The 14135-nt window shown below is 57.0% G+C and overlaps 1 protein-coding gene across 4 annotated transcripts in view; it reads left to right on the forward strand.

Moving 5' to 3' along the window:
* Positions 1 to 14135, forward strand: part of CELSR1 (cadherin EGF LAG seven-pass G-type receptor 1) — a 149238-nt gene that overhangs the window by 53791 nt on the left and 81312 nt on the right. For all 4 annotated transcript variants that reach the window (XM_061204270.1, XM_061204272.1, XM_061204271.1 and 1 more), the window contains exon 2: positions 470 to 1108. In XM_061204270.1, coding sequence (XP_061060253.1) covers positions 470 to 1108 — 639 coding nt within the window. The remainder of the gene's footprint in view (positions 1 to 469; positions 1109 to 14135) is intronic.

Consider the following 14135-nt stretch of genomic DNA (forward strand, 5'->3'; position numbering starts at 1 on the left):
CTGGGCGCCTGCAGATGAGTAGGGCACAGATAAGAGCAGTGAAGCCGCCAGCATTGCACAAGACAAGGCCGTACCTGGGCTGGACCGCGCTGGACACTGTGGGGTCTGAGCTGGGCTGGGGGATGGGCAGGGTCACCTAGTGGCTGGAACAGGTGCAGAGGAGGTAAAACAGGGGCTCTGCCTCCCCACGTGTCTGGAGCAAAGCGTGTGAGGCTGGGGGGCTGGATCGTGGTGGTTGTTGAGACGCCCTGATGAGCAGTTGGGGGGTTCCACTGGGGGCTTCTGAGCTTGACGGGCATGATGGGAGCCGAGTGTGGAAGGAGGGGAAGGGGGTCTGGGACGTGGGGTCACGGTGGTGGTCGTGGGTGGGGTGGGGCAGGGCATGGGGCTCGGGGGTGTTGTTCCCGGTCGGGCCGGGGTGGGGACCGGGCAGGCAGGCCTCCGAGTGACACCCCCTTGTGTCTCGCAGACGGCATCCACAGCGTGGCGGCGCTCTGCACCCTGCGGGTCACCGTCATCACGGACGACATGCTGACCAACAGCATCACCGTCCGCCTGGAGAACATGTCGCAGGAGAAGTTCCTGTCCCCACTGCTGTCCCGCTTCGTGGAAGGGGTGGCCACGGTGCTGTCCACCACGAAGGACGCCGTCTTCGTCTTCAACATCCAGAACGACACGGACGTCAGCTCCAACATCCTGAACGTGACCTTCTCGGCCTTGCTCCCCGGAGGCGTCCGGGACAAGTTTTTCCCTTCGGAGGACCTACAGGAGCAGATCTACCTGAACCGGACGCTGCTGACGGCCGTGTCCACCCAGCGCGTCCTGCCCTTCGACGACAACATCTGTCTGCGGGAGCCGTGCGAGAACTACATGAAGTGCGTGTCGGTGCTCAAGTTCGACAGCTCGGCCCCCTTCATCAGCTCCCCAACCGTGCTCTTCCGGCCCATCCATCCCGTCAACGGGCTGCGCTGCCGCTGCCCGCCCGGCTTCACCGGCGACTATTGCGAGACCGAGATTGACCTGTGCTACTCCAGCCCCTGCGGTGCCCACGGCCGGTGTCGCAGCCGGGAGGGCGGCTACACCTGCGAGTGTCAGGAGGACTTCACAGGTACGTGTCACCCTTCGCGGGTCCCGGGGCGGCACAGGCGGTGGGGAGGCCCCAGGTCACCTCTGCTTCACACGAGGCTCCCAGTCCGCAGGTCGGAGGGTGTCGGGTGGTCTCCTCTGTCCACTTCCCTCCTCGGGGACAGGATCAAAGGATGGACCATGGGCCTGGGCGTTGGCTCTGCTTGCTGAGCACAGCCCCGAGGTCTCTACTGATCCCGTGCCACTTAAGCCACTCTCTTTATAAGGACAGTAGGAGGAGGAGGATAGTGCCAGAGCCACCTAAAAAACCTGCGTGTATGTAATGACATGTGCTTTTTATAAGTGGCTTCAAATTTAAAGCAGTTCATTCCGGACTTCGAGTTTAATTGGTTACTGGAAAACAGTATAATAACTGAGATAGAAGTTGTGAGCCACTGATCACTTGGGTCTGGAAAGACTGTTGGTTTTTTCATGCCTCATTGTCACTGTAGAAATTACTCATCTTCTCTGCCTTGAAGATACACTTACCTCGAGACGTCCTGATTTGTCACAAAGATGAATTGCTCTAAAGGCAGCCAATGGTTGTTTTTAAAAATAAAAAACCCGCCGAGAGCAGTACAGAAACATATGCTCTTGCGTTGGTCTTCGATGGCCTGTTACATAGAAGGACGGCTCACTTGACAAACAAGTGTACTGTGGCAGATGGTGACCGTCTGTCTTTTTGGAAAGTTCTCTGAGGTTGGGTGGGACCTGATTCATCCCAGAGGTGGTTTTGAGAGTCTTCCGCGGACTGTGTCCTCGGTTGACGTGTTCGGTGTAAACAGTGGAGAAATGGTTTCTGTGCGTGTGGGACGCAGCGCAACTGATGGAGCTTAGGACGGGGCTTACAGTATTAACAGGTATTCATCGAGCAGGAAGGGAGTAAGCCTGGGGTGGGAGCACAGAGAGAGGAAGGCGCCCGTGTGGTGCTTTGCATCTGAAGAGGAGGAGCCCCAGCCAGAAGAGGGGGCATTGGGCAGCCTGGGGAGATGGGTGTGCGCCCCGGCTTGCCACGTCTGAGCACCAGCCTGGTTATAATCTGCTGGCACCGCTGCGGCGAGAAAGGCTTGATCGCCTGCCTGTGTCTCCCCTCCCCTCGCCCGTCTGTGTCTGTCTGCCTGTCCATCCGTTCTGTCCGGCTCTGGAGATCTCTTCCCCGCGGTCTCTCAAGTGTTAACCCTAAATTCCTGGCTACGCTGGAGCTTGGTGGTGAGCGGGGAAGGAAGGCAAAGGAGACTCCAGCCCCCAAGCCCACGCCTGAGTTGTCAGGGGGCTCTGGTTGTGCCAAGGAGCCGTGCCACGCAGGTGGGGGTCCGCCCCCCCTTCCCCTTCCCTCTGCACGGCGTTGAGGTGGCACCTCGGCCTCTTCTGAAGTGCCTGACCAGGTGTGCCAGCCGCAGCACAGTCGACCTCCCTCACAGTGGAGGGGCTGGTATCCCTGTCCCCCCCTCTTGCCACATGGCCTGGATGGGGAGTGCTTCTGCGGATGACTCCTGCTTCAAGTGGGGAAGCCGTAGCCCCGGGCCCCGGGAAAGAGCCTGGTGCCCTCCAGGGAGTCAGCCAGTGAGCAGTCATTCACTCGCTCCACGAGTATTAGTTGAGTGCCTGCTGTATACCCAGCCAGTGTATGTAGCAGACCTACCCCTGCCCAATCAGGTGGGCCACCCAAGGTGACTGGCCCTCTCCCTGGTGGAGACATGTAGTGGTGGGGACCTGGTGGGGGACACCCCTAAGCACCCCCAGAATCTGGTGATTTCATCTTGAAGATGGGTCTGAAGGGTGGGGTCTACCTCGGTCGAGGACACCAGCTTGTCTCGTGGCTGCAGCAGCAGTCCTGGCTTCCAGAAGTCCCGGATGTGAGCTTGGGGCCATGTCTGGGCAGGATAAGTAGAGGCCGCTAGGGACCCACGGACCCTGGATCCCCTCCAAAGAGGCCTCAACCCATTGGGTGGAAAGGACTTCCAGAGTTCTCAAATTTTGTTTTCATCGCCAGAGTCATTTCTAGAGAAATTATGCCTGGGAATGACCCACTGTGTCATCACCACTGAAATGTCTTAATTGGCAGGGGACTAATTTGAATGTCTTTGGTACTGAATTATCATATGTATTTCCCTCCGAGATAAGACTGATTCAGACTGATTATTTTTTACTCGGTCCCCCTTCCTCTCTTTCTTCCTTTCTTCCTTTGAAGCCCTGCTCTCTTGGTGCAGGTAATTGAGCCCATTTATTCGTGGTGAAAGCCGTGCTGTCGTCGCCAGGGTTTTATTACTTGCTCCCTGGTAAGCCAAGCTCGGGCCTGGCAGGCGGGAAGCTGGAAGGGGCCCAAGGCCGCCGGAGGACCCTGGCTTCCTGTGTTGCCAGACGGGAGACGAGCTGGGTGAAGGAAGGTATCAGTTAATTTCAGGAAAAGCTCATGGATTTGATGCTGGAAAAATACCCCGACAGCTCCCCTGTGTTTCTTCAGTCCCCTTTGGCCTCAGGGAAGCTCCGAGGCCCCAGGGAAGAGGACTCCCCTTCCTTGTAGGGAGAAGGCATCTCCCCTTCTCATGGCTCTGCATGGGGGCCTGGCGGGGGTCTGCAGGGGACCCCACTCTGAAGGGAACGGGGACAGAAGGACTGGAGGCATCGAGGCTCAGCTCAGCGACTGTCATGTGTGACAAGCATGCGTGCCGGGTTCCTTGGTTCTGGCCCCTCTGTCTTCCAGCCTGTGAACAGCCTGTAGCTTTGGTTTTGGCTTTGCTTTTGGTTAAGCTCCCCAAGGATGTAGCCCGTTCCTCCCATCTCCCCACCCCCGCACCTGCCGTCCCTCTGTCCTTGCCTCCCTCAGGACCCCCAGCCCAGCGCTGTCCCTGCTGTCGGAAGGTTCTGGAAGTTTTCCCAACTTCCTTGGACAGTGACCGTCAATCTTCTCGGAAGCTTCCTCGGTGCCTTGTTTATGCGTTGGTTGCTCTGCTCTCATTTTGGGTGTGATCCACTTATTTCTAGGACCCTCAGGACAGCAGCGACCTGTAGATAGTACTTATTGGGCACTTAACGTGCTGTACTGTTCCAGATGATTCTACACTGCTACCCCAATCCTCCTGGCAGCTGTACATCCCCATTTCATAAATGGAGAGACTGTGGTACGGGACATGAAAGTTTCTAGCCCAGAGGTTCTCAGCGGGGGTGATTCTGCCCCCGGGGGACACATGACAGTATCCAAAGATGTTTTTGGTTGTCTCAGCTGGGGGTGGGGTGCTCGTGGCTGGAGGCCATGGGTGCTGCCTTGCGTCCTCCAAGGGTACAGGACGCCCCCCACGGAGAATGGTCCTCGTGTCTGCGGTGGAGGTGGAGGAGCCCTGCTCTAGACCCGGGCGAGGGGTGAGTCGGGATTCGAACCCGGTGCTCTGGCTTCTGAGCTCAGGCTTGTCCGCCCTGTGGATTCCTCGAGGGCGGAATGGCTTGGTTTGCCTGTTTATTACTGGGTCCTTTCTCTTGCTTCCTTGACTTCACAGCATCTATTAAGAAGCGCCTTCTGCCTGCAGGGTTCCGAGTGAAGTGTGATGGGTAAGAAGTAGCAACGTCGCCGAGCAGTGGCCCCAGGGAGAGGGTTTCACTCGCGGTCACCCTGTTACCCTAGGGGGTGGCAGGAAACTCCTCCCGCCCGGGAGGACACTGGACTAAACCCATCCAGGGCAAGCCTCAGGATGGGATTCTGCGTCCGGGTCCTTTGGCCTCTTGATGCGTCGTCTCCCTAATTAAACAGTCTGATCACTCCTCGCTGACGTGGCGGAGAGCACGTGTCCACCCAGGCTCTGCTCCAGGCCCTTTCCCCGTGCCTGTCACGACCCCATGAGGTAGGGACAGTTGTCACCCATTTCAGGGACACCAAGATGCAGAGCCGGGTGGGGGCCCCCGAGGATTTCCTTCCAGAGCCTCAGGGGCCGGCCCCGCCCCACCCCACTGCCCCTTGCTGGCCTTCCAGAAACATGCCCGGCTCCTCTCCCCGGGGCTCTGCCCCTCGAGTGCGCTTTCCCTTGTCTTCCTGAATGTCACCTCCGTGTCCCCGTTCTTCTGCCCGCCCCTCCCCCATGGCAGAGGTCGGAGGCTGGAGTCCAGATCTGCTCGGTGCTGTCTGCTCCCTCCCCTCTGCATCCAGCATCTTTGTCCATCAGCACAGTGCCGGGCACACAGTAAGCATGTGATAAATACCCATGCGGGACGACGGGGTCAGGGGTTAACTGGGCCATTCCTCCTCGCAGGCCTCAGAAGACGTCCTGGAGTTCTGGGATTCTGTGCTGTGCTCAGAGCAGAGCCTCTGCCGCTCCCGTGGCTGAGCTGGAGGGGACGGGGCTCCCCCTTCCGTCCGCTGTGTCCCTTCCTGTCCTGCTGGTGGGTCTGCCCACCAAGGTCCACTCGGGTCACTGCCCAGCCGTGTGCCCACGCGGCCCCGGCCCACGGCTGCCTTGGAATCCCTTCCCCTTCCTCACACACATCCTCCCAGGGTGAGAGCAGCAGGCGGTGATTTATGTCACAGCCACGTCGGCCCAGGGGTGCATTCCTGAGAAGGCGGCAGCTTTGATGTCACCCGGGAAGGAGGGCTTTCAAGGACCTCTCGGTCATCTGCGTGTCGGGGGGGACAGAGGGGAGGGTCCCGTTTATTCCTGAGCCTCTGTGTTTAGACCCCAGGCCGCTTGTCTGGGTTCAGAGGGTGTTTCGGCAAATACCAGCCAACAGTCCTGCCTCTGTGCATGAAGCACACGGCTGTCCCTGGGCTTCGGACATCCAGGCTGCTGGACCCTGTGTCGTCAACGGTGTGCCCCAGCTGGATTTAGCCTGGTTTGGGGGTCAGAGGGTCAGGGGCCACTTAGGAGAGTCTCAGTGACACTGGGTTTGAGCTTTGTGCTAACAGCCCCAGGATGGGATGTCCCAGTTGGCCTGTGAGGGGGGCTTCTGGGACCCTGACTGTCCCCCGGGGTGACCTCAGCAGGGCTGGGGGCCTTGACTGTCCCCAGGGACAGGATATTTTGTGTAGGTTCAAGGCCAAGAGAAACTTTTAATGTAAAAATCGAATCATCTTTTCTGTTCATGGGGAAAAATTTAAATCAATTCTGGCACTTCTCCGATTCTTACTCCAGCTCTGAGTTTTATCTTGAATTCTGTCATCGGAGTAACAGTATCTCCATCCTCCTGGAGTACACTGACCCTGCACCCCCATATTAGACTAAAAATGCTTCGTGCGTCTGAGCCGTGCCGTCCTCCTGTGGGGTGACATTCACGTAACACAAGAGAAATAAGTTTGCTGCACTTACTGCAATTTACTGGATTAAAGCTCCACTTGGAAGAGTTCGTCGTCAAGTTGAATTTAGTCCTTAAACCGGAGAGTTAATTGTCATTCAAAATGAAAATTGTTACCTGGCCTATAATTAAAATCTCAAATAAATCAGAAACAGAATCCTTTCTTAGGAAAATGCACTTTTCAGATACTCAGGATTACTCCAAGTTTCCCTCTCCTTAGCACCTCTCCAGTCTTTGACGTTGGGCTCTTTCTACCGGTTCCAGGTTGGGGATATCCAGCATTTCTCTAGTACATTATTGTAAAGCTAGGGCATTATTGCACTTCAGGAAGACTTTGTTTTCCATTAAAATCATATACAGAGAGATTGCGGTGGGGATAGATTTAGCCAGGGATCTCCTTTTCTGTTCCATGGAATTCTTTCCCCCAAAGCTGGGGTTTTGACAAACAGAATAATCATCCTTCTCATCTGGCCAGGGTGTCCGAGCACAGCCAAACGGCCGCTGGGGACAAGGACGGGGCTAACAGGGCTTCTGTTAGCTTCCTGGGGCTACTGTCACAAAGGACCACACACTGGGTGGCTTAAAATAACAGAAATTGGACTTCCCTGGTGGCGCAGTGGTTAAGAATCTGCCTGCCAATGCAGGGGACACGGGTTCGAGCCCTGGTCCGGGAAGATCCCACATGCCGTGGAGCAACTAAGCCCGTGCGCCACAACTACTGAGCCCGCGTGCCGCAACTACTGAAGCCCGCGCGCCTAGAGCCCGTGCTCCGCAACAAGAGAAGCCACCGCAATGAGAAGCCCGCGCACTGCAATGAAGAGTAGCCCCCGCTTGCCGCAACTAGAGAAAGCCCACGCACAGCAACGAAGACCCAACGCAGCCAAAAATAAAATAAATTTATTAAAATAAAAAATAACGTAAATTTATTCTCTCACAGCTCTGGAGGCCTGAAGTCCAAAATCAAGGTGTCGGCGGGGACTTGCTCCCTGCAGAGGCCCTAGGGGAGAGTCCTTCCTGCCTCTTCTTAGCTTCTGGTTGTCCTGGGTGGTCCTTGGCTTGTAGCTGCATCTCTTCAGTCTCCGTCTGTCCTCATGTGGCACCCCCCGCCCCTGGTGTGTTCTGTCTCTGTGTCCAAATTTCCCTCATTTTAAAAGGACACCAGTCATTGGACTAGGGCCCCCGCTGGTCCAGTATAATCTCATTTTAACTTGATCACATCTGCAAGAACCTATTTCCAAGTGAGATTAATTCACAAGCACCAGGGGTTAGGACTTGAACATGATTTGGCTGCTGGGAACACAGTTCCACCGGCCTCAGGGCTTCTGGGGGTTGCTGGTGATGGCCACTTCTTGTCGACCTGCTTGTCGAGCGTCTGCTGGGCCAGAGGACACAGAGGCTCTGGGTCAGAGGCTCTGACAGGCTTCTGTGGTTTGTTTTCTTTTTAGAGATCTAAAAACAAGCGTTCCTCATGTCCACCCAGCCAGCTCCTAGGTGGGTCAGATGAGCTGGGCGCAGGGCGTGGGTCGGTGAGGAACACAGGTATACGCTGAAATGTCTGACCACGGTGAGCAGAGTGGCCTGAGGACATGCCACGTGCGGTTAGAACCTTCCTGGGTCGTCGTACCCGCTGTCCGAGGGGAGACGAGGCTCCTTGGCCAGTTCCTGCCGGGGGTCTCCCCCACGCAGGCTGTGAGTATGCGGTGTGTGCGCATGTGGAGAGCAGCTGCTTCTGCAGAAAGAGCCGGAAGGCAGGCTCCATGAGAGCAAGGACTGGGCTTGCCTGCTCCCCCCTCAGCTCGTGTCCTGCAGCTGCTGTGACAAAGTCCCACAGACGAGTGTCTTAAGCAGCACAGATTTATTCTCGCAGAGTTCCTTCTGGAGGCGCCGGGGGAGAATCTCTCCTTTTCCAGCTTCTAGAGGCTGCCTGCATCCCTTGGCTGGCGGCCCTTCCTCACCTCACGCCAGCCTCTGCCTCTGTCATCACAGCTTCTCTGCTGACCCCCGGCCCCCATGAGGAACCTGGTCATTACCCCGGGCCCCCAGGAATCCAGGGTAACTTCCCTGTCTCAAGTCTCAAGATCCCTACCTGAGCCACACCTGCCAAGTCCCTTCTGTGGTGTGAGGTCACATGGCCTCAGGCGCCAGGGAGTAGGATGTGGATGGCTTCGGGGCTCCGTATTCTCCCACCGGCGCCCGGCACCCCCTTGACGCTCAGTCAGTATTTGTGGAGGGATGCGTAAGCGAGGCCTTCGCCATTGGCACTGGGGTCCGTCCCCGCTGTTTCTCTGGAGGCACCACGTGGACCAAGGGCCACCGGGAGTTACTGGGAGTCCAGTTTGAGCCCTTGACCCGTGAGTGGCCACCCCCGACTTCCCCAGGGAGAGTGGTCTCCGCTCACGCTGTTGCCCATCGCCCCGTCCTGAGCCCTTTCCCTGATGTGGACAGACAGATGTCTCTTGTCGTGCTCCCAGTGCCTGCAGGGCTGGGGTAACGGGGTGAGGCTTCTCTGCTGGGGTCGCCGGGCGCAGCTGTAGGAGGGAGGGTGTGTTAACCAGGGCAGCGCGGCTGTCCTGAGTCCAAGCGGCGAATACAGAATGCGCGTTCTTCCCTCTGGACGTTCATCTGTCCCGGGAACCGTGCCTCCTCCCGGCACCAGGCAGGAAGGGGAATTGGAACCATCGGGGGCTGAGCTGCTGTTTTGCATGGATGATTAAGGTTTTAGTTAGCATTCCGGCTGAGTTTGGACACGTCGCCATTTCAGAGTTGGCACGGTTTCCCTACTAACTGATAAAGTGCTGGGGACGCCCCTTTCCGGCCTCGCTGCCCACAGCTGCGAGTTTACTTTCCACCGACAGGCTCTTCCCGTGGTCAGCAGGGACCCTCAGCCCGGCCTCCAGGCTTCCATCTTCCCTGGGGTGCAGGGCGTCTCCCACCCCCCCATGCAAGCCCACCCTCTCCAGGAGACCTTCCCAGGCCCTCCCGTGCCCCGACCCTCAGAGGGCCCCCTGTCATTAGAACTAAACCATAGTCCTGTGTCTGAGATGCTATCCTGGAACTGGTTCTTGGGACGTTGCAGGACAGATGCCCTGGCCCGGGGGTTTCCGGGTGACCTCTCCCAAAGCCGGGGCCTCCCTGGATGAGGCGGTTTCCAGGCTGTGTACCGCCCCCCATCCCGTGGTCTCTGGAGAGAGGCCTGCAGAGGCCCACAAGGGCACAAGGAGGGCCCTGGACAGCCTCACCGTCGGGCCCCAGGACAGCGTGAACCTCCCTCCCACCAGGCCCCCGGCGGATGTTGGCTGGGGCCCAGGCTGCCCCGGGGCGGGACCCTCCACCATTCTGGGACCCTGGATGTCTCCTGAGCTGCCACCAGCTGTATCCTTCTGAGGCCACATCCTTTGCTGGGAAGGACCCTGCCTTTGCTTTCAGGGGATTGAGTAACCAAGATGGGGTTCTGGGCGCTCAGGCCCTGGGGGTCAGCTCGGTGAACTCTCCCCTGGTCACCAGGTGCATCTTTGCCCCAGGCACCCCACGTGCAAGTGTCCGGCCCCGCTGGGGGGCCTCCCCCACCGGCTTTGGCAGCCAAGATTTTGGGGTCCACCTGTGTGTGTTCATTTGGTGCCTCCTGGGTCCTTAGCTGCTGCCCGCCGGGCGCCACGAAGACCTGGGGGACAGAGGGGGCTTTCTCTTCCGCGGCTCCAGCTCCGCTGAGGCTTACGGAGTCGCTGAAAGGTGTTAGGGGCGCTGCTTTCTTGGGGGACTGTCCCCAGGAAGAGATTTCTGCTGAGTTTGGCCGGTTTCCGGGGTGTGTTTAGGATTTGTAGTGGTTTCCTGTGGCTGCCGGAATAAAAGGCTGTAGGCTGGGTGGCTTAACACAGCAGAAATTCATTCTCTCACGGTTCCAGAGGCCAGAATTCTGAAATCAAGGTGTGGGCGGGGCCACGCTCCCTCTGAAGGCTCGGGGGACACCGGGGGGGAGTCCTTTTAGCCGTGGTGGCCTCAGGCTCCCTGGGCTCGCGCCTCCATCCTCACATGGTCTGTAAACTCCAGCTGTTCCTCTTTCATGAGGATTTGCGTGATTGCAGAGGGCCCACCCGGGTAACAAGGAGGGTCTCAGTTCCAGATCCTTAATTTAATCATGTCTTTTGCCACGTGACGTGATATTCACTCTTTTGCCACATGGGGTGATAGTCACAGGTTCCGGGAATTAGGATGTGGACATATCTTTTAGGAGCCACCGTTTAGCTGACTTCAGGGTTGGTTATTTTCTGTTCCCCCCACCCCCCAGTGGACGTGAGGAGAGGGGGGTAGGGAGAGCACCCCCTTTCTGACAGGAGGGGGTCCCCAAGTATGGCTGCAGGCTGGGCTGGGCCGGGCCGGGCCGTGTGCTTGCACCAGGAGTTTGGAGAGCACTGTGATTTTTCAGGTTCGCCGGGTTTCAACCTCTCAGGTGTGTAGGTAACTCTTGACTTACAGCCAGGAGCCGTGGAGAAGCTGGAATCATTTTTTTTGGTGCTGGAATGCATTTTTAATTTATATTTTAGAAAAATGGGTGTGTCGGGGTTCTGGGAATTTGCTTCAAAGACAGTAGTGAAGTCACCCCGAAGCCCCAGCCCCTGCCATGGTCTGGGCTTCCGGCCTCCCCTCCCCGTGGTGTGGGCAGGTGTCTGGCCTCTGAGAGGCCCTTCCTGGCAGCCTTGCCCCGTAGGGGAGGGGGCTCCAGGGCCGGGTCAGGAGGTGAGGCAGTCCAGCAACCTTGAAACTCAGAGGCGGAGGGGGAGAGGCTTGAAGGGAGCTGGGGGCGGGGAGCGGGCCAGTGGGGGGCTTGGGTGGACAGATGGGGCCTCCAGGCTCAAGAAGCCAGTTCAGAGCAGGGGGTCATGTGACAGCCCACACCCCAGGTGCTCAGCTCAAGAGCTTCACAGAATTAGCCGATCTCACCTTGACCCCGGCCTCCTAGGGGCTAGGCTAGCCCCGGGGCCAGAAACAGAAATCCTGCCTTCAGGGAGGGTTTCCAGCCAGGGAAACTGAGTCAGTGGTCGGGAGCCTGCTCGGGACACCTCTGCGGGGGGTTGGGTGGGAGGGTGTGCCTAGGCTGTGGGTGGGTGGATGGAAGGGTGGATGGACCGATGTTTTCAGTGTTGAACCTTTTCAGAGACCCTGTCCCTGTCCTTTCTGTGCTCCTTCTGAAGCTTCCAGCACGAGCTGTGCGGGTGGATCACTGCCTCCGGAGAGTCTAGTTTTTCTGGTTCAAAGCTCTGAGCTGTCGCTTAGGACCAGAAGGCAATTGTCTCTTTATTTATTGAAAAACTGAAGTCATAAAAACCTCTACACTCCCTTCCCTTCCTGGGGCCCGGCCCTGGCCCTCCTCCAGGGCCGAGGGGTTCGGCCTGGCTGCGCTCGCCCCCCTGCTGGCCCCCATCTCCTCGTCTCCCTCCTCCTCATCCCCCAGCAGCCCCGGCATCTTCTGAAGCGCCTCTTGGCAGGAACCAGGTTCACATCGTCATCTCCTGCTTCCCGCCCTGCCCCTCCTCCCCCAGACCTGCCGTGACTGTCACACACACGTGCACACACTCCCCACACCACATATACACGCCACACAGACATACATCACATCCCACACACACACACATCACATATACACGCCACACAGACCTACATCACATCCCACACACACACACATCACATATACACACCACACAGACATACATCACATACATACACATCTCATACACACACATATCACATATACACACCACAAAGACATACATCACATACATACACATACCACACACATCACATACCATACACATCACACACACACACATCACATACCATACACATCTCACACACACACACATCACATATACACGCCACACAGACATACATCACATACATACACATACCACACACATCACACACACATATCACATATACACGCCACACAGACATACATCACATAACACACACACACACACACACACACACACACACACACTCCTGTGCCGTCTACCTTCCCCCTGCCAGGCCCTGCTCCCCACAGGTCTCTCTACAGCGAGGGGTGTTTGGCTGTGCCCCTCCTCCTTCGCAGACCTGACCAGGTGCACACCCGTCACCCAGCATCCGGCCCAGCCCCCGATATCCCTGTGCTTCTGCTGGGGCCCTTTCTGGGTCCGAGCCGTCTCCACCGCCACGGACGCTCCTGCACAGCCCAGCTCAGAGGCTCCCCCACTCAGGCACTATGTCTTTCCTCCATTTCCCTTATCTTTAAGGAATATCTTTTTTGGTTACAAACAAAAAATGGTATGCTTATACCCTATGCCAAGCGTCAGCTTCCGGCCTGTAAGATGGGGGCGTATGAGAGTTCCCACACCAGGGGCTGCAAGGCCTCCTCCGCCCCTGTAACCCTGAGCTGTTATCACAGCCCCCCTGCAGACGAGCCCTTGTTTAAGCTCTGTGAAGCTGGCGCTCCTCTAGGGGACTTAACGCTCCCCACCCGAGGGTCTGTGGCTTTGGCACTACAGGCTGGGGTTCCTGGGTGGCCAGTGTTGTCCCCCCATCCCCAGCCCCAAGCCTGGGTGGGACAGGCATCCAGTGACGGGGACGTGCGTGAGGTCGTGGCGGCTGGAGGGGCCTCGGCTCCTGGGAGCTCCTGTTTTGCAGCTACGAATGCCTTTCTATGGGGCGGGGGTCCTTTCCCAGTTTTCCGTGCGGGGTTCTGCATTTGCAGCCGTGACCAGGAGGCCAGGCCTCAGGTCCTCCTCGGCAGGGGGTTGCAGTGCTACATGCATTATTGAGCAAGGCTACTGGCTTGCTCGGGTGACCCTGATCCTCGGTGGAGGGCGAGGCTGGCAGTCATAATGGGTAGGGGTTGCACAGGAGGAGGGTGGGGGAACTTTCCCCAGGTTTTGAATGGCTCCGAGCAAGCATCTGACTCTAAGCAGGATACCAGGATGCTTGGAATCAATTTGGAAGCCCAGATTTACTTTGGGGATTCCTAGAAGAGGAAAGGTGAAGTTAAATCTTGTTAAGGAAGCGTGTCTGGGAACATTTATTGCATTAAAATAGTGTTTCATGTAAGAGCTGTATATTAAAAAAAAGATACAGGGCTCACTACATTTGGTCCTAATTATTTGCCTCAAGTAAGATGATTTTAAGAATTAAAAACCATCCTATCACATCTCTTCACAACTCTTTGAGTTCTGATGCCAGGTTGGCTGCGATGTCCCATGGAAATGGGACAGTTCTGCAAATCAGGGCTTTCCCCCGAGGGCTGGCCGTCGGGATCTGCCAGCACAGCCCTGAGGAGAAGATACAGTTAAAGAAACATGTAAGTGGATTACTGTGCAGTTTAGCTGGAGTGGCTGCCACGGAAAGCACCCTGCTAAGGCACGCACGGGGGCCTGGGATTGGCCTGAACGAAGGTCCTGGAACCCAGAGACGAGACCCTTTCCAGGGGACCCAGTTCCTCTGAAACCTGCACGCTCAGAGTCCTCACTGCCTTTTATTAAAAAGAAAAAAAAAAAGTGTTTATCTGTAGAATTAATTCTTCATTCATTAGATCAACAAATTCCCAACACTATTGGAATCAAACCTGTGAATTATGCAGGTTTTATAATTCTGTACAGGCCATTCATCATTGGCTTGGAAGGGGGGAAATCCTGGCCTTTTATGACTTCATCTCACAAGCATTCGTCGAGTACCTGCTACGTGCCGGGCGTTCGTCAGGCACCCTC

This window comes from Eubalaena glacialis, chromosome 11 (assembly GCF_028564815.1).
Source record: "Eubalaena glacialis isolate mEubGla1 chromosome 11, mEubGla1.1.hap2.+ XY, whole genome shotgun sequence".
Lineage (NCBI taxonomy): Eukaryota > Metazoa > Chordata > Mammalia > Artiodactyla > Balaenidae > Eubalaena > Eubalaena glacialis.